This window comes from Theropithecus gelada, chromosome 3 (assembly GCF_003255815.1).
Source record: "Theropithecus gelada isolate Dixy chromosome 3, Tgel_1.0, whole genome shotgun sequence".
In the NCBI taxonomy this organism is placed as follows: Eukaryota; Metazoa; Chordata; class Mammalia; order Primates; family Cercopithecidae; genus Theropithecus; species Theropithecus gelada.
This window is the reverse complement of record NC_037670.1, coordinates 65,005,528-65,023,345: the sequence shown is the minus strand read 5'-3', so window position 1 is coordinate 65,023,345 and position 17,818 is coordinate 65,005,528. Positions and strand designations below refer to the sequence as shown.

General features: G+C 47.5%; 1 protein-coding gene across 3 annotated transcripts in view; it reads left to right on the top strand.

The window, feature by feature from the left end:
- UPP1 (uridine phosphorylase 1) overlaps positions 1 to 16,185 on the top strand; it is a 20,515-nt gene extending 4,330 nt beyond the window's left edge. For 2 of the 3 annotated variants that reach the window (XM_025380181.1, XM_025380179.1), the window contains 7 exons: positions 2,246 to 2,310; positions 7,464 to 7,581; positions 9,607 to 9,765; positions 11,089 to 11,203; positions 14,641 to 14,850; positions 15,125 to 15,271; positions 15,984 to 16,185. In XM_025380181.1, the coding sequence (XP_025235966.1) occupies positions 2,267 to 2,310; positions 7,464 to 7,581; positions 9,607 to 9,765; positions 11,089 to 11,203; positions 14,641 to 14,850; positions 15,125 to 15,271; positions 15,984 to 16,123 (933 nt within the window). In that variant the 5' untranslated portion in view covers positions 2,246 to 2,266 and the 3' untranslated portion in view covers positions 16,124 to 16,185. The remainder of the gene's footprint in view (positions 1 to 2,245; positions 2,311 to 7,463; positions 7,582 to 9,606; positions 9,766 to 11,088; positions 11,204 to 14,640; positions 14,851 to 15,124; positions 15,272 to 15,983) is intronic. The other variant, XM_025380182.1, reaches the window with a different exon arrangement.
- The last annotated feature ends 1,633 nt before the right edge of the window (positions 16,186 to 17,818 follow it).

Below are 17,818 nucleotides of genomic sequence, written 5' to 3'. Positions count from 1 at the left end.
TTCCTTTCTTTCTTTCTTCCTTCCTTCCTTTCTTTTCTTTCTTTCTTTCTTTCTTTCTCTTTCTTTTTCTTTCTTTCTTTCTTTTTTTCTCTTTCTCTCTCTTTCTTTCTTTTTCTTTCTTTTCTTTCTTTCCTTTCTTTCTTTCTTTCTCTCTCTCTCTTTCTCTCTTTCTTTCTCTCTCTCTCTCTTTCTTTCTCTCTTTTCTTTTCTTTTCTTTCTTGTCCTTTCACCAGGCTGGAGTACAGTGGCATGATCTTGACTCACTGCAACCTTCGTCTCCTGGGTTCAAGCGATTCTCCTGCCTCAGCCTCCTGAGTAGCTGAGATTCCAGGCATGCGCCACCACACCCAGCAACTTTTTTGCATTTTTAGTAGAGATGGAGTTTCACCATGTTGGCCAGGCTGGTCTTGAACTCCTGACCTCAAGTGATCTGCCAGACTTGGCCTCCCAAAGTGCTGGGATTAGGGGCGTGGGCCACCGTGCATGGCCCCTGTTTCTAAAACATGAAAAATAAAGTGTTGAATTAAAAAAAAAAAAATCAGCAACACCACACCTTATTCCCCTTCTTAGTGCTCCTTAGCTGGACTGCAGTAGGCTTTCCAAAGAAGTGTTGTGTAAATGCTAAGGGAAAATGAAAGCCTGGTGGAGAGATTTAAGGCAGCAATTGGAGGGAACATTTTTGCTCCACACCTAACAACTGTAATTTTCCCTGGCATTCAAGATTTGCTGGGAATGATCACTATATTGTGGTAATAATAAATCCCATTGTCCAAAAAGGGACCTTTTGGGTTGTAGCTTGGTGACAAGAGACTGCTGAGTTACGAAGGTGAGAACCGCGTCCTGGAAACAATGCCTTGACCTCAGGAAAGCAGCTCCACTTCACAACTCCTACTGGTATCTTTATGAGCTTGGATCATCCCGCAGACTCAGTGCTTCACTCTCCTCCTCTCGCCGTGAATCCTGTCCACTCTGCAAGGCTTTCCAGGGAGTTGGGGGCCTGGCCATTACAGAGCATTCAGGGATTTGTTGCTTTATTAACTGAGTTCAAAACGTGAGTCTCACCCTCCTTCTAAGAGCTCTGGCAAAACCCTGCCCTTCTCCACACAGAGAAGTGGTCTTGGGGATTTCTGACTAATGAGCCCTACCAGAGTAACTGCAGGTACGCCACGTTTTTCCTTCATGGGGCTTTGCAGTGGAGGCAGGGCTGTGGACTGACTCAGGTCAGCCTCAGTCCATCTCCCTCCTATGGTGGTCCCTTGTCCCCACTGCCCCACCTGGAGCTGGTACCTTTTCCTCACCTTTGACCCAATTCCTCCCACTCCCCTGGCTGTCCTTGAAAGCTAGAGAAGAGCATCTGAGATTCTAGAAAAGTGAGGCAGAGGCTGGGCACGGTGGCTCACACCTGTAATCCCAGCACTTTGGGAGGCCAAGGCGGGTGGATCACCTGAGGTCAGCAGTTTGAGAACAGCCTGGCCAACATGGTGAAACCCCATCTCTACTAAAAATACAAAAATTAGCTGAACGTGGTGGTGGGTGTCTGTAGTCTAAGCTACTCGGGAGGCTGAGGCAGAAGAATTGCTTGAACCCAGGAGGCAGAGGTTGCAGTGAGCCGAGATGGCACCACTGCACTCCAGCCTGGGTGACTCCATCTCTATTGAAAAAAGAAAAGGGAGGCAGAGAGGTGTGGTGTGTTGGGTCAGTGAGTCTTGACTTGCTGGGCTGGGAAATTAGGAATAAGGGACAGGTTTTTGTTTTGTTTTGTTTTTTGAGATGGAGTCTCACTCTGCAACCTCTGCCTCCCTGATTCAAGCGATTCTCCTGCCCAGCCTCCTGAGAGTAGCTGAGATTACCGGCACCTGCTACCACACTCGGCTAATTTTTGTATTTTTAGTAGAGACTGTGTTTCACTACATTGGACAGGCTAGTCTTGAACTCCTGACCTCACCTGCCTCGGTCTCCCATAGTGCTGGGTTTACAGGCATAAAGGGGATAGGTTCTCTGGAGATGTGAGGTGCCTGTCCACTTAGGCTTTTGGCACATTGTCACCACCTCCTCTCTGAAACTAGCAACGCTATAAACACACATACACATTCTCCTCTCTATTTCTCACACAGTCCACACACTTACATCAGGTGTGTAAGGAATTCCACTTCATTGCACTGACTTTCTACATATTAGTGGGGCTCTGCACAACCTTGGTTTCCACTGAGTGGATTCACTTCATTCTGTGATTTTTTTTCCTTAGGGTCTTGCCTCAGTTGACAGAATGGCGGCCACAGGAGCCAATGCAGAGAAACCTGAAAGTCACAAGTAAGACTCCATTTCATTCCGGGTTGGGTTGGGTTGGGTTGGGTTGGGTTGGGTTGGGTTGGGTTGTTTATAGAGCATACGTTGTGCCACACAGTTTTCTAAGGACTTGACATATATTAACACATTTGATGCTTGTGAAAGAGACTGAGGCCTGGAGGGATTAATGACTCAGGAGGTCCGTAAATTAGATGGTTAAAGAACTCTGGGGTCGGGCGCTGGGGCCTCAGCTCTTGATTCTTAGGACATGTTTTTTCAGAAAACCAGGCAAGTCCCTGCTCAAATCTCTGTCTAGTAGGTTTTTCCTCTATGTGCCACTTTGCTTAACCAAAATCCCCTGCTTATCACTCAGCTCTGCCTTGGTTCTGAATCTTAAATGCCTTCTTATTTCTTTGCAGTTTGTCATACTTCTGATATGCTTGGCTTGACACCGCTTGTGTTTAGGCATGGCTAGAAAAGCAAGAATTTCTTGTCTTCATTCTGATTCCTATGTGAACTGTAATCCGCTGATTATTCTTATTTTCTCACCCCCCTCGCCCCGCCCAGTTGTCTCCCACCTCTGCTGGGGTTACCTGGGTAGGCCTTCTGTCCTGGCGCCATGGCCTCTCCCCAGTCCTGGTGGCCTCTGACCTTGGCACCACCCAGGGTTGTGGTGACCTCTGGCCATCCTTGCTCTGGACGCCTGGTCCTTTGTTCCTCTGTAACTTCCCTGAGACCTCTCTGAAGTCTCACATGTGACAGGTGCATACCCAGGTCATAATTCCATATGGACAATAGAAGTCCCGGTGTCCATTTTGGAGTTTCTGGTGCCTATGGACATTCCCTGCAGTGATTTTTTTTTTTTTTTTTTTTTGAGATGGAGTTTTGTTCTTGTTGCCCAGGCTAGAGTGTAGTTAGTGGTGCAATCTCGGCTCACTGCAACCTTCCCGGTTTCAAGTGATTCTGGTGCCTCCGCCTCCCAGGTAGCTGGGATTACAGGTGCAAGCCAGCACGCTTGGCAAATTTTGTATTTTTAGTAGAGATGGGGTTTCACCATGTTGGCCAGGCTGGTCTCGAACTCCTGACCTCAAGTGATCCACCCACCTCAGTCTCCCAAAGTGCTGGGATTACACGCGTGAGCCATTGTGCCCCGCCTCAGTGACTATTTTTTAATTGAACGAATAGTCTTCCTGGTACTTTTGGTCATTGACAGCCAAAAATGCCTTGTCCCCAGTTTCTGGAGCTCCCCTCCTCCCTCCTCCTGCTCATGGCTTGAGGTTGAGGCCCAGCAGGAGGCTGGTGGGGGTGGAGGGGAGTGGTGGAAATGAAGGCTGGAGAAAACAGGGCCGGCACACCAAGTACCAAGCAACTCAATGAGGGCTTCCTCCCCTTTCCTCTGTTTAGTAATTATTTTACCCTCCCTTGTTTTATCATCAGCTATTTGCTAATCGTGTTCCACTTGCTGAAAGGCAGTCAGGTGTAGCGCTCAGGGGTACAGCCTCTTAGGAAGGCTGTGACCTTGGACTTTGAATGGGGTTACTGATGGTACTTAGTTTATACGGAGAATAGTAAATGAATTGATATGTGCTAGCTATTAATAATTTCATTTCTACCCCAAGTCAAAAGCCTTCCATGAGTGGAACTGGATCATACTCATCTTTATGTTCAGTACACCCAGCACAGGATGCTTGACTGGTGCGAGATTCAGCCAGCATTTTCTAGAGCGCTCCCTCTTCCCCTTCCCCAGAACCCCAGGCCCCTGTGTCTCCCCCGTCTCATTCTCTTCTTATCTCCACATGTGCCTGTCCTAAGCTATTTGGGCAAGTTTATATAAAGGTTGATCCTGCTTTCTTTTCCCTGCTGATAAACTCCTGGAATCAGAAGCCAGTTTTCATTTCTTTCTTTTTTTTCTTTTTTTCTTTTCTTTTATTTTTTTTTGAGACAGAGTCTTGCTGTATCGCCCAGGCTGGAGTGCAGTGGCGCAATCTCGGCTCACTGCAAGCTCTGCCTCCCGGGTCACACCATTCCCCTGCCTCAGCCTCCCAAGTAGCTGGGACTACAGGCGCCCGCCACCACCCCCGGCTAATTTTTTGTATTTTTAGTAGAGACGGGGTTTCACCGTGTTAGCCAGGGTGGTCTTGATCTCCTGACCTTGTGATCTGCCTGCTTCGGCCTCCCAAAGTGCTGGGATTACAGGCGTGAGCCACTGCGCCCGACCTCCTTTTTTTCTTTTATTGAGACAGGGTTTCGCCCTGTTACCCAGGCTGGAGTGCTGTGGTGTGATCTCAGCTCACTGCAACCTCCGCCTCCTGGGCTCAAGTGATCCTCTCACTTCAGCCTCCTGAGTAGCTGGGACTACAGGCATGCACCACCACACCTGGCTAATTTTTGTATTTTTCACAGAGACGGAGTTTCACTGTGTTGTCCAAGCTGATCTCAAACTCCTGGGCTCAAGCGATCTGCACACCTCAGCCTCCCAAATTGCTGGGATTACAGGCATGAGCCACTGCACCCAGACAGTTTTCATTTCTTTCATCTCACATATTTCTTTTACATAGTAGATGCTCAATGAATATTTGCTAGATGAATAAAGTGATAGAATAAAGCAGAAGAAAGTCACTTGAAATTATGTGTAGACTAGAGAAATATTTTTTTGCAAGTAGTATGTCTCTGACTTGTTCTTTTAAAATCCTTCAAAAAATAAATTGGGACATCTACTGGTTCATTATGGCACATGTTAAATTTACTTTTTTTATTTTTATTTATTTGTATTTTTAGACAGAGTCTTACTGTTACCCAGGCTGGAGTGCGGTGGTGTGATCATGTCTCGCTGCAGTCTCAACCTCTTGGGCTCAGGTGATCCTCCCACATCAGCCTCCCAGGGAGCTGGGACCACAGGTGCATGCACCATGCCTGGCTAATTTTTGCATTTTCTGTAGAGTCAGGGTTTCACCATGTTGCCCCGGCTGGTCTCGAACTCCTGGGCTCCAGTGATCCACCCGTGTTGGCCTCCTAAAGTACTGGGATTACAGGAGTGAGCCACTGCACCTGGCCACATTTTCATGTTTTAAAATCATTGCCTGTCTTCACGGTTACACCCTATTTCCTTCTTCTTCATTTCTCAGAATCAAGGAGAAAAGACAAGTATTTTATTTTGAAATATGTGACAAAGTGCTTAATCACATCCTGTTTTGTTATTTTGAAGCATGACTCTTAGCCCGTCTATGTTGTACTCTGTGTATTCCTAACATCCTGAAGAAGGAGAATGAAAATGTTACTTACATGAAAAATAGTTGTCACTAAAGGATCCTAAAATACTGTGGGGTGTGCGGATTGTCAGAATTTCAGATTGGCCTGGAGATCAAAAAGGCTTTCTGAGAAAAAAGTTCAAGGATGGTCCTTACCACACGTGATTCTGGATTTGGTCCCTTGAAAAATGGCCTTGCCCCACATCCCAGAGTAGAATGAACCCTGATTCTGGAGACCGCCCCACAGCTTGTTAGGAAGAGGTGGGCTTAGGGGCAGGTGGGTGTGGCTCTGTGCTTCAGGCAGCCTGCTGTGCCTTCCTGAGCAGGGTTTTCAGCAGATTCGCTGGTGTAGTTAGCACAGTCTCTGGCTGCCCTTAGAGGAAACAATCACCTAGCCCCCGTCCCTTTATACAAAGATCTCCCCGTCTCTGTGTATAACCTTTTGTACTTACGTTTTCTGTTTCAGCCTTTTGGAAATGTTCAGGTGTGAGCTCACCTGGGCCCCACTCTAGGGGAATTGACAGGAAGGAACATTTGACGGGCATGAAAGGAGGAAGTGGTCAGGTGTAGGCCACCGGTGTGTTTGCAGCCTGGGTGTCTGCTGTTGATGAGTGCCAGATAGAAATAGGGATTTGATAAAAGGATAAAATAAATAAAACAGGATGGGTCCATCTCAACCTTGTTTTGCTTGTCTGCGGTGTGTTCCGTGGGATTCAGAGATAAATAAGATGTGGTCATGGCCTCCAGAAGTTTTTGTTGCTGGAGGTAAAGTTATTACATTAATTGTGTATATCAGTGTTAGAATATAAATAAGGTGTAGCAAGCGTCGTGTGGGGAGAGAATGGACAATGTCTGTGAAGGGGGTACATCCCTTATGTAACAGTTATTTTCCAAATCCGTGGCAGCTGAGACCCTGCCTCTCTTGTATCTTTTTCTTTTCTCATGAGTTAGATTGAGGAGGAGACATGACCAGGGGGTTCAGGGCAGAAAGTCAGACTCAGAAGGAAGAAAAAGAGGTCCCCAATTGCTCTGACATCAGCGTCCCATGTCTGCCTTGGTTTCCTGTAAGGGAGCCCGCCCATCTCTAGGACTCGGAAGGCATACATTGTTGAAGGAGGTGTGTTTGAGGCTGGCTCTAGGAGACTGACAGGCTTGAGATGGACTCATCTAGACTTGGGGCATTTGTTTTGTAAGGAAGGTTTTATTGGAACACAGCCACACTCACTCATTTGTGTGCTATCTGTAGTTGCTTTCACATGCCTACGGTGGACTTGAGAAGTAGCAGAAACCATGCAACCTACAAAACCACACGTATTTATTGCCTGGTCTTTTATGAAGAAAAGCTTGCTGATGCTTGCTCTAGACCAGCACGAGCCACATGTACATTTTCTAGCAGATAAACAGATGTCTTATCGTGTCACTCCTGTTGGATATTGTACTGAGAAGACGTGGCTAGTGTAACAAACAAAACAAAACAAAACAAAAACAAATTGAAGGTATGCAGATGGGAAAAGTTATCTCTGGGAGGTACCATTACTATGGTAAACATAGTAGTTTTAAAATAAAGTCAAGTTTATACATTGAATGAACTTGATTAGAGGAGCAACTGGCTATACTCCCTACTCCTTGTATGGGTAGACTGAACATTTCCATCTGCGTACTTTTGTGTGCTCTTCTGATTTCACCCCTATTGCCCTCCAAACAAAGCCGTGGGAGCAACAGGGGTTAAGAGGAAGGAGAAGGGGGAAGAACAGAGGGGAGGCAGGTGGGGACCTTGGCAATGTTAGGGTTGTCTTATTTCCAGGGTTGGCCCTATCCTTCTCCCACCATGAGCCTCTCCCACCATGAGCCTCGTGTGTGACATAGGGCACTTCTGTGATAATGGGCATTGATGTTCTATAAGCCTTCCACTTTCTTGTTTTTTAACAGTGATTGTCCCGTCAGACTTTTAAATCCAAACATAGCAAAAATGAAAGAAGACATTCTCTATCATTTCAATCTCACCACTAGCAGACACAATTTCCCAGCCTTGTTTGGAGATGTGAAGGTAAGAGGCCAGGTGTTGACACCTTGGAATTTGTCTTAAGATCAACCTCCCCCTATATTATGCAGGCAGACCAACCCACAAATGCTGGAGAGGCCACAGCTAACAGGTTTATGCAGACATAATGTTTGCAAATTTTTAACTTTCAAATATGTGAACCACCAAGTAAAACTATCCTAAGTAGTGCCAAATTGTTCCTTAATTCACCTCTTGCAAATTTAGAGCAGTCCCGCATGGCTTAACGCTGGAAATACGGTCTGAGAAATGCAGCCTTAGGTCTTTCATCGTTGTGTGGACAACGTAGAGCGTAACCACACAAACCTAGGTGGTAGAGCCTACCACTTGCCTCGGCCATATGCCCCTAGGCTACAAACCTCTATAGCATGTGAGTGTCCTGAATACTGTAGACAGTTGTAACACAGTGATAAGCACTTATGTATCTATACATATCCAAACATAGAAAAGCTACAGTAAAATCATGGTATTATATAATTTTCTGGCACCACTCTTGTGTATATGTGATTCCTTGCTTACCAAAACATCCTTACATGGGGCATGCCTATGTATTTGAAACAATATATAAAATAAACTTCCTAATGCTTCATTGAGAGAAGAGAAAGATGTAAAAATTTCCTAGGGAAGCAAAGGATAGTAAATAAAGGTCATTGTATCTTGTTTGTAATATACATATTGATATTCTGTTTAGTTAATTGCCTTTAATGTCTTATTTTGCTTCATGTAGCTTCCAGTTAATTTTTTCTACAAAGTCTTAAGTTACTTAGTTCTGAATTATCTTAACATAGGACTTTGAGATGTCTAATGGGTAAAGATGAACTGACATATAGAATTAAAAATCAAAATATGCCAGGACCCTGGAATCCAATGCTGCTACATGGGATCATAATTAAACAATGGTGTTAGGTCTTATCAATCATCCTGTTCTTTGATAGTGCTGGTTTCCAATTGTGGACAACTTTCCATGTGCTTTTAATTCATTAAATTTTCATTCATCCTATTGAGTTAATTCACAGTGATTTTTATTCCAGGCTATGGAATTTTCTTTTTTATGTTTAGAGAATAATTATTTTCTTTTATCTGCAAACTTTTTTATTTTTATTTTTATTTTTTAATTTTTTGAGCTGGACTCTCACTGCCCAGGCTGGAGTACAGTGGTGTGATTTCAGCTCACTGTAACCTCTCCTTCCCGGGTTCAAGCAATTCTCCTGCCTCAGCCTCCCGAGTAGTTGGGATTATAGGCATATGACACCATGCCCAGCTAATTTTTGTATTTTTTAGTAGAGATGGGGTTTCACCATGTTGGGCAGGCTGGTCTGGATCTCCTGACCTCAGGTGATCTGCCTGCCCACTCCCAAGTGCTAGGATTATAGGTGTGAGCCACCGTGCCCAGCCATCTTCAAACTCTTTAAAAACTTACTCACTTAAAACAATTTTTTTTTCAAAACCAACATTTTCTTACATGACGTTCTGCAAATTAAAGTTTTTACTCCTCTGAGAGAGACCCACCCAGAATAGCTATCACTTCCTGAGCCTCTTCTAGGCTTCGGCTGGCTCTTCCCAAGCATTGGCCATTTGGCACTCAGGTAACCAGGTGAGAGAGTGATCAGTAGCCCATTTTGTGGGGCCCTGGGAACACAGAGGGACAGTGAGGAGTTGCTCCCTCTGTTTCAAACCCAGGCTGTCTCCACAAGCTGCCTTCTACGTGACTGAGGGAGGCTGAGGATGCACAGGACCTGGAATTACCTCCTCAGAGGGAGCAAGGGTCTGGATTCCTGCGTTTGTGGAGCTGACTGCCTTTTGATGCTTGGCCGCCCACCCTAAGCACTCACCAGGGGGGCTTGTTAAAGCAGATTACTGGGCCCCTTAGATTCAGCAGGTCCTGGCGAGGCCAGTGAACTTATATTTTTAGCAAGTTCCTTGGTGGTACTGATGTTGCTGGTCTAGGGGCCCCACTTGAGGACCTCTGCTATAGACAGTGCACTAATGGGGGTCTCTCTTCTCTGGCTGCAGTTTGTGTGTGTTGGCGGAAGCCCCTCCCGGATGAAAGCCTTCATCAGGTGCGTTGGTGCAGAGCTGGGCCTTGACTGCCCAGGTAGAGACTATCCCAACATCTGTGCGGGAACTGACCGCTATGCCATGTATAAAGTAGGACCGGTGCTGTCTGTCAGTGTGAGTACCTGCCCTTCCTTGTGCTCAGTCTCTAGGCTCTGCAAGGCTCTGTGCCCCACCCCTCTGCACACACAGACAGCTGGTCCCCTAACACCTGTTTACTGTAAATGGCTGGGAGCAGGGTGAGCCCACAGTAGCTGGGATTCAGAGATTATTGAACCCGGGCTATTGCCCTTGAGGCTCAGTCTCCAGGGGAGACTAAGTACACAAATGTAAATACACAGCTGTGTGTCTACACAGTGTGAGGGTGGCAGGTGCAGGGAGTTAGAGTGCTTGGGGTATAGAGGAGGGACAGTAGGGGGTGCCCTGCCTGGAGCAGGATGGAAGGAGAGCCTCAAAGTACCAGGCCTCTAATCCCCTCTGCCACCTCACAGTGAGTTACTTCAAAACACATTTTGATTTAAGCAATGAGCATGGTGAACACAGAAATCTCCAGATTCTACCATAGAAGTCTTTTCATTTTTCAGTTTTGATTTTCTTTGTCAGGAGCAAGATACATGAACAGCTGCAGAGTAAGGAAAGGGAACCCCTTTTGCTGAGACGTGCACCCCTACCTCTCCAGTCAGCTGAGGACTCTAGCTATGTCAACCAGCTAGAACACATCGGGGAACCAAGGCATTATTCGGTGACTGATAATCTGTGCAAGCCTTTCCTGTGTGTAAGGCTCTGTGACCGATTCTAGCAGGGATGCCTCCACTGTATGGCTCTGCCACAGGAACAGCCCCTGGAAAGTGCTGAGGCCATCCGGGGAGAGGCATCATGGAAGATGTGACACTAAGGGGGGTGCTCTGAAGAGGAGAGCAGGAGAAGGAGGTATGCAGAGACCTCAAAGAGAGGAAAAGGCACAGGCAGAAGTACAAGATCAGCAAGGCATCCTGTGTCCAGTGGGCTGAGGAACCAGCTGATTACTTAGTTTGGCTGAAGCAGAGGGTGTAGGGAGAAAAGAGAACGGAGATAAAACTGTAACCTATGGAGGGGTGTGGGGGAATAGGATGGGTATTTATGCAGGGATTCAAATGCTAGAAGGAGCTGTTTGTTACCTGGCAATAGCAGACTGCTGCTTCCCTGCTGAGCCCCTGGGTCCTCAGCTATTACCTATTTGACAAATTGTGTCAGTCAAATGGGGTTTTGTCTTTGACAGCTTTACATACACTTTAAAGTTTCCCAAAGTGTTACTACTTCTTAAATGTGTATTTGAGAAGTTTATCTTCCATCACTATGACAATGGGCATGTTAGATTGAATTACATCCCTTGAAACGTCAACCAGAACATTGACAAAGTCACAACCTTGGCTTAACACGGGTGTTTCTCCCTGGTTCCAGCATGGTATGGGCATTCCTTCTATCTCAATCATGTTGCATGAGCTCATAAAGCTGCTGTACTATGCCCGGTGCTCCGACGTCACTATCATCCGCATTGGCACTTCTGGTGGGATAGGTAAGGTCTACAGAGGGGCCTCTTGCCCTGTGAATGGATGAGGGACCGGGGAATGCCGAGGCAGCTTCTATGTGGTGTGGGATTAGAGACAAAGAGTTCCTTTCTTGGCTTTGTTCAAGGAAAGCTTGTTAACAGGAGGTGTGAAAAGAAGCTTGTTCTGTTGTTTTTGTCCAACCCGCACCCCAGAGCTAGGCGGCAGAAGGGCACCACACCATGCATATGGGGGAAACTCATCCTTTTGGGATTACACAATTTGTGCCTTCTTGTCTGCTTGATTCTCTCTTATTCTTTCTAATTCGCCTTCTTCTCCATTCTCTCCTTTCCTTTGCTTACTTTTCCTCCTCCCTAATCCTGCAGGGATTTGAAGCACCTTATGAGAAAAGCCACAGGAAAATCAAAGGGGGGAAGAGAGAGGTGCAGTACGAACCTCAGATAAGTGTCCTTAAATTAGCTTAAAATGTCCCTGTCCTCAACATGTTTTAAAAAACAAAGATGGTTGGCGGGGCATGGTGGCGGCTCACACCTGTAATCCCAGCACTTTGAGAGGCTGAGGTGGGTGGATCACAAGGTCAGGAGATCGAGACCATCCTGGCCAACATGGTGAAACCCCATTTCTACTAAAATACAAAAAATTAGCTGGGCGTGGTGGTGCATGTCTATAGTCGCAGCTACTTGGGAGGCTGAGGCAGGAGAATCGCTTGAACCCAGGAGGCTGAGGTTGCAGTGAGCCAAGATCGTGCCATGGTACTCCAGCCTGGTGACAGAGTGAGACTCCATCTCAAAAACAACAACAACAACAAACAAACAAAAAAACCCCACAATGATGGCAAAGAAAGAATGAGATTTAACGAGAAAGCAAAAGCTAACAAGTTGTTGAATTGTCTGTTAGGCAGATTTGTTTTAAATAAGTGGTCTCGCTTTCTGGGGTTCCAACCCTGTGCCATTCTTTCTGCTAAAAACTGGGTTCTAGCGATTCCTGCTCCCATCCAGGTGTTCGGAGCTCAGGGGAGAAGCCTGCACGTGCCCTAGAGAAAGTTGAGCTTTGACGCTGCTGGCTAGGCCTGTGTGTACTTGTTCCAGGCTGTCTAGGGCCTGGACTATCTAGGATTTACAGCAATTCTAGAATTTAAGTGTCCTGACCTTGAAAGGGGACTTGCTTTGGACCCAAATCTTTTGAATATGTTATCATGTCTCTTTTCTTTTTGTTATATAGAGAGATTGATGCATACAATCTGTGTTTGTGTGACTGTAATTCCAAGGTTAGTGAAATTGTCCCTAGGACAACACACCAACAGCCATGAGCCGTCTGGGTCCTGCAGACTTAGTCTCCAGTGCCGCCCACCTGACACTAACAGCTGTGCAGAGCGTGCTGGCCTCTGCCAGGAACTCTAGCGAATGGTTCTTGAGTTCTTGCTCTAGAGTGATTTTTAAAACAGTGATCAGATAATTCTGGAGGGAGTAGTATAGATTTTGAATTTTCTTCAATTGCTCTGTAAAAATGGAAAGAGCAACTAGGGACGAAAACCAAAGACCCCTGGACATAGTTGATTATAAAAGGTGATGCGCTATCTTCACAAACCCCAAAGTATGAATGGGTGGGGACAAAAAAACCTCAAGATCTGGGTTGTGTTGGCAGCTGCTCAGGGGGAAGCTCAGGGCAATGGACAGACCTGAGAACAAGAGTCCCAGGCGCTCCTAGGAAGGTGCAGGGGACATGGTGAAGATGGCAGCTGACACTGGTGGGGGCCTGTGCATCCCAATGTGAGTGATGCTGGAATTCCAAGGGGCTTGAACACTCCAGGCCCTGTGGGTTCGCCAAGGCATCAGCCACGCTGTCCTCTAGCTCCAGCCCCCGGTGCTGGGAGAAGCTGCTGCAAGGAGACTCTGAATTGCCCAGAACAGCCACAGGAGTAGCAAGGGAAACAGGAGTTCAGATACATGTGGGGAGCGAAGCAAAGGTCTTTGCAGTCTGCTGTGTTTTTTAATGTTTCATGAAAACAACTGACTTGGGAGCTCTGGAAAAGATCTGACTTCTTGTTCCCTCCCCCATGTTTAGGAAAACCAATTTTGCATTAAAATAAGTATCAGAAACGGATCATAGTTATTGTAGTCCCTGCAGGTTGATAGACAAGATGCCATTGACCAGGTGGCTTATAAACAACAGGAATTGATCTCTCGTAGTCTGGAGGCTGCGAAGTTCAAGGTCAAGGAGCCAGCAAACTTGGTGTCTGGTGAGGGCTAACTTTCGGATTCGTAGAGCTCTGTTTTCTCTCTGTGTCCTCACAGGGCAGAAGGGGCAAGCAGCTCTCTGGGGTCCCTTTTATAAGGGCACTAATCCCACTCATGCAGGCTCCAGCCTCATGACCTAATCATCTCCCAAAGGCCCTGCTGCCTAAACCATCACCTTTGGGGTTAGGATTTCAGCCTATGAATTTTGAGGGGGAACCCAACATTCAGTCCTGGTCCATAACAATGGTCAAATCCCATCTAAAATTATTATAACACAAAGAATAAGGAGCAGAGTAGTGTCCCTACCAGCAGGAAACTACTCCAGGAAGGCATGCCCAGAACACAGAAACTGGACCCTCATCATGCATCAATCTGAGAGGAAGGCCAGGTAGGTCAGGAGTTGGTCATAGTTCACCTGGGTTTAGGGTGTGGGACTTCATTATCCTGTTCCAGTCCGCCTTTTGCTGGTTTACTTTTCAAGTATTTGCCTGAAATCTTGAATATTAACAAGGTAGGAAACAGGGATCAATGAAACACATCATGGTATATGGTTCAGCGACAGACGACAGTGGGAAATCGCAATGAATGGAAGCAAGAAACATGGGACAAAGTACCCGAAGGTTCCTGGCCATTTTCATTTTATTCTTTTTTTTTTTTTTTTTTTTGAGGTGGAGTTTGCTCTTTTTGCCCATGCTGGAGTGCAGTGGCGTAATCTTGGCTCACTGCAACCTCTGCCTCCTGGGTTCAAGTGATTCTCCTGCCTCAGCCTCCCAAGTAGCTGGGATTACAGACACCCAGCACAACGCCTGGCTAATTTTTGTATTTTTACTAGAGATGGGGTCTCACCATGTTGGCCAGGCTGGTCTTGAACTCCTGACCTCAGGTGATCTACTCGCCTTGGCCTCCCAAAGTGCTTGTGATTACAGGCGTGAGCCACCACGCCCAGCCCTCTATGTTCTTCTTTGTGCCTTTCTCTTCCATAGTGTCCATAATGATCATGCATTAATTACTTTCATAGCTTAAAAAAAAGTGGAATGGGAAAATGGGTCACTGTGTATTTGAGAACAGTACTGGATGCTTCATGTTTGGATGTGCGGGTGGATCTGCTTCTTTCCTCTGTGTGCTCTGCTGTGTGCTCCCTGGCTGCCCCGCTGTTATTTTATGTTGTTTTACACCCTGCTTTTTTTGATGTCTGCTTTTTTCCTCAGGTCTGGAACCCGGTACCGTGGTCATAACAGAGCAGGCAGTGGATACCTGCTTCAAGGCAGAGTTTGAGCAGATTGTGCTGGGGAAGCGGGTCATCCGGAAAACGGACCTGAACAAGAAGCTGGTGCAGGAGCTGTTGCTGTGTTCTGCAGAGCTGAGCGAGTTCACCGCAGTGGTGGGGAACACCATGTGTACCTTGGACTTCTATGAAGGTGAGGCCGTGGATACCAGGAGGCATCCTTCAGCCAGGGAGCCCTGGTCCATCCCCTGATCCTGCCTTCTCACTGTGAGCTGGGATTTCTACGTGCCAAGCTGCTGTCTCAGTTGCACCTCTCCCGTGGTGGCCATAATGACCCATTAGAATGGACCTAGGCAGGACCTGGATGGGTCTTGCTTGTGCCTGTGACCTTCTGGGCATCGTGGCGCTGATGTGTTGTAGGAGCTTCTTACATGCATGTGGTTCTCATGTCTACATGTGTGCCTCAGGGCAAGGCCGTCTGGATGGGGCTCTCTGCTCCTACACGGAGAAGGACAAGCAGGCGTATCTGGAGGCGGCCTACGCAGCCGGCGTCCGCAACATTGAGATGGAGTCCTCGGTGTTTGCCGCCATGTGCAGCGCCTGCGGCCTCCAAGGTAGGCGGCTCTCAATGAGCCTCAGCATCCCTCCTTCACTTCTGCTCTCCTGGAGCCCCTCACTGGGGCCCCTCCTCCTGGGGCACCCCGGTACCCATTTCTGGCTTCTGTCTCCCCTGCCCCCAAGTCACTTTCTGAACATACATGTCGTCCCCACAGCCCTGTGTTCAATGTCCTTTGATTGTCACATGACAAAATGCAGGATTCTCAGTGTCCTTGCGTAGGAAAAATGACAAAAAGGTTTTGCTGCCCCGTGAGGCTGCCTGCCACCAGCTCTCTAAAAAACTCGGCTTCCAAAGTGCTTTGACTTTCTGAATTGTGGTTCATCTACCCTCAAGGTAGTAGCCACCCTTGAAGGCCAACTCACAGCTCTGCAGAATCCCCTTGTCACCTCACCCGAAATGTGCCTTTCAAGGTGGTGCTTGCAGCCCTGCGCTGGTCCTGGAATGGGGAATTCCTTTTAGAAGGAGAGGCACAAGAATAGGGGAGGGACAGGGCAGGGTGGTGTCAGAGAAGGAGGAGCCTTCCGAGCTCCTGGACCAGCGCCTTCCCTCCTGCGCTCCATCCTCCGGCCCCGCCCGACTGCATGGGCAGCCTGATTTCCTGAGGAGGCCGAGAGGCTGCTCCTCACAGCTCATGGGTCCTTCATTCCGTCCCTGTGAACTGTCAGACCCCCGGCACCTTGCCTTGATGTGGCCTTTTCCCTTTGCAGCGGCCGTGGTGTGTGTCACCCTCCTGAACCGCCTGGAAGGGGACCAGATCAGCAGCCCTCACAATGTGCTCACTGAGTACCAGCAGAGGCCGCAGCGGCTGGTGAGCTACTTCATCAAGAAGAAACTGAGCAAGGCCTGAGCGCTGCCCTGCACCTCCACAGACCTGTTGGGATTACTGGCCATTAAAAGCACTGTCCAAAATCCCCTGTTGTGTGGACTTTGAGCATACTTTACACAAGAATCTAGAAAATGAGATCGCAATTAAGAGATAGAGAATCTTGGATTAACCACCCGGGAGATGTTCTTCCTTTTGAAGTTTCATTGGAGCATTTTCAACTATGTTAGCCTGATTTGGGGTTTCTTCAAGAACATTCTACCAAATGTTTGTGCTATTTCTAGGGAAATTTTTCAGACTTTAAAATTCTAATGGTAGTCAGATTTCATGTCACTAGATGAGAAATCTGACAACAGTGCCGGGAAACTAATTTCCTGATACATTTAAAAAATTCTATGCACCACTTACAATGAGAGATGACTGAAAACCAATAAAGCAGACAACAGGGGTATTTGAGAAATAATGTAAACCTAAATAGACGTATACACAGTTTCCAAGTTAGAGTCACACACATTCCCAAAACCATCCACACCAGCTTAGTCACATGACAGCAATCCTCCCACCCACTGTCCACACTGCTAGTATCTTGATCCAAGTACCTAGGGATGGGAAACGGGATGCCTGGGATCAAGACAGCTTGTCCTGTTGTTTCTGTCCATGGCTTGGCAGCCTAGCATTCATTCCTGGCCTCACACTGACATTCCCAGACTCCGTGTCTCTTGGCTTCCTTTTGAGTTGCACCTTATAGTGGAGGGGAGAATCCAGGGTGGCCCCTCTGTCTGTCTCAGATGAGTCTGGCAGCAACTACTTCTTGGGCAGGCCTAGGTCCCCAGCTCAGGGGCAGCTGGGTCTTTGGTCTTCACTGGCTTGCGGGTTGCCCAGGGTCCTGGCTGACTTCTCAACTCACCCCACATCAGTGTGGCCACTTTCTAGTATTATTGTTTCCTGTCTTTAGGATGGACTTATTTCCTGGTGGACTCTTAAGGGACACTCCCACGCTCAGGGGCTCTGCTTAGCAGTTTGCTGTGTGACTTGGAGTGGCGCAGGGAGGTGTGTGGGGACCTTGGTGTGAGTGCACACATGTGGTCTGTGCACTCTTCAATGTGCCTTCCCTGTGATTCTGAGATTCAACCCAAATTGAGGGTCATTCAGCATCTACTGAACCCACATGCCCTTCTAGGTACTAAGAGCAAGAGAGACCCTTGTCCCAATTAAAAACTTCCTTCCCTTCCATCTTCTCAAGCTCTAGGGTCTGTAATACAGATTTGCTTAGGGTGGAGAGTGAATCTCCTTCCATTTCTCCCTCAGCCTTTCTTGGTCCCTTTGTTGAAGCTGTCCAGGAGAAACTGGAACCCTCAAGGAGGCTTCAGGGTCCTGGGATGTGGCTGTGTGTCATCTGTGCACCTGGGGCAGTGTGCTAAAGGCTCTGCTCCTGGCCTCTCCAGCACAAGCTGCAGGGGCTGGACTTGCTACTGTTGTGCACCCATCTGTCTCCAAATTACCAAGTGCCCCCAGACTTCAACTGGACGTCACCATGCCGCTGTGGGTGCAGGACCCAGTGTGGGATAGCCTTTCTCTTTGACCAGCCAGACGATGTCTATCACCAGGCTCTGGGGCAGGCTGAGGATGCAGGTGCGGACCATTGCCCCAGATAGTAGGGGACTTGCAGGTTAATTTCTTCCACACCTCAACCCAGGGAAGTGTGGCCAGGTGGGCCCG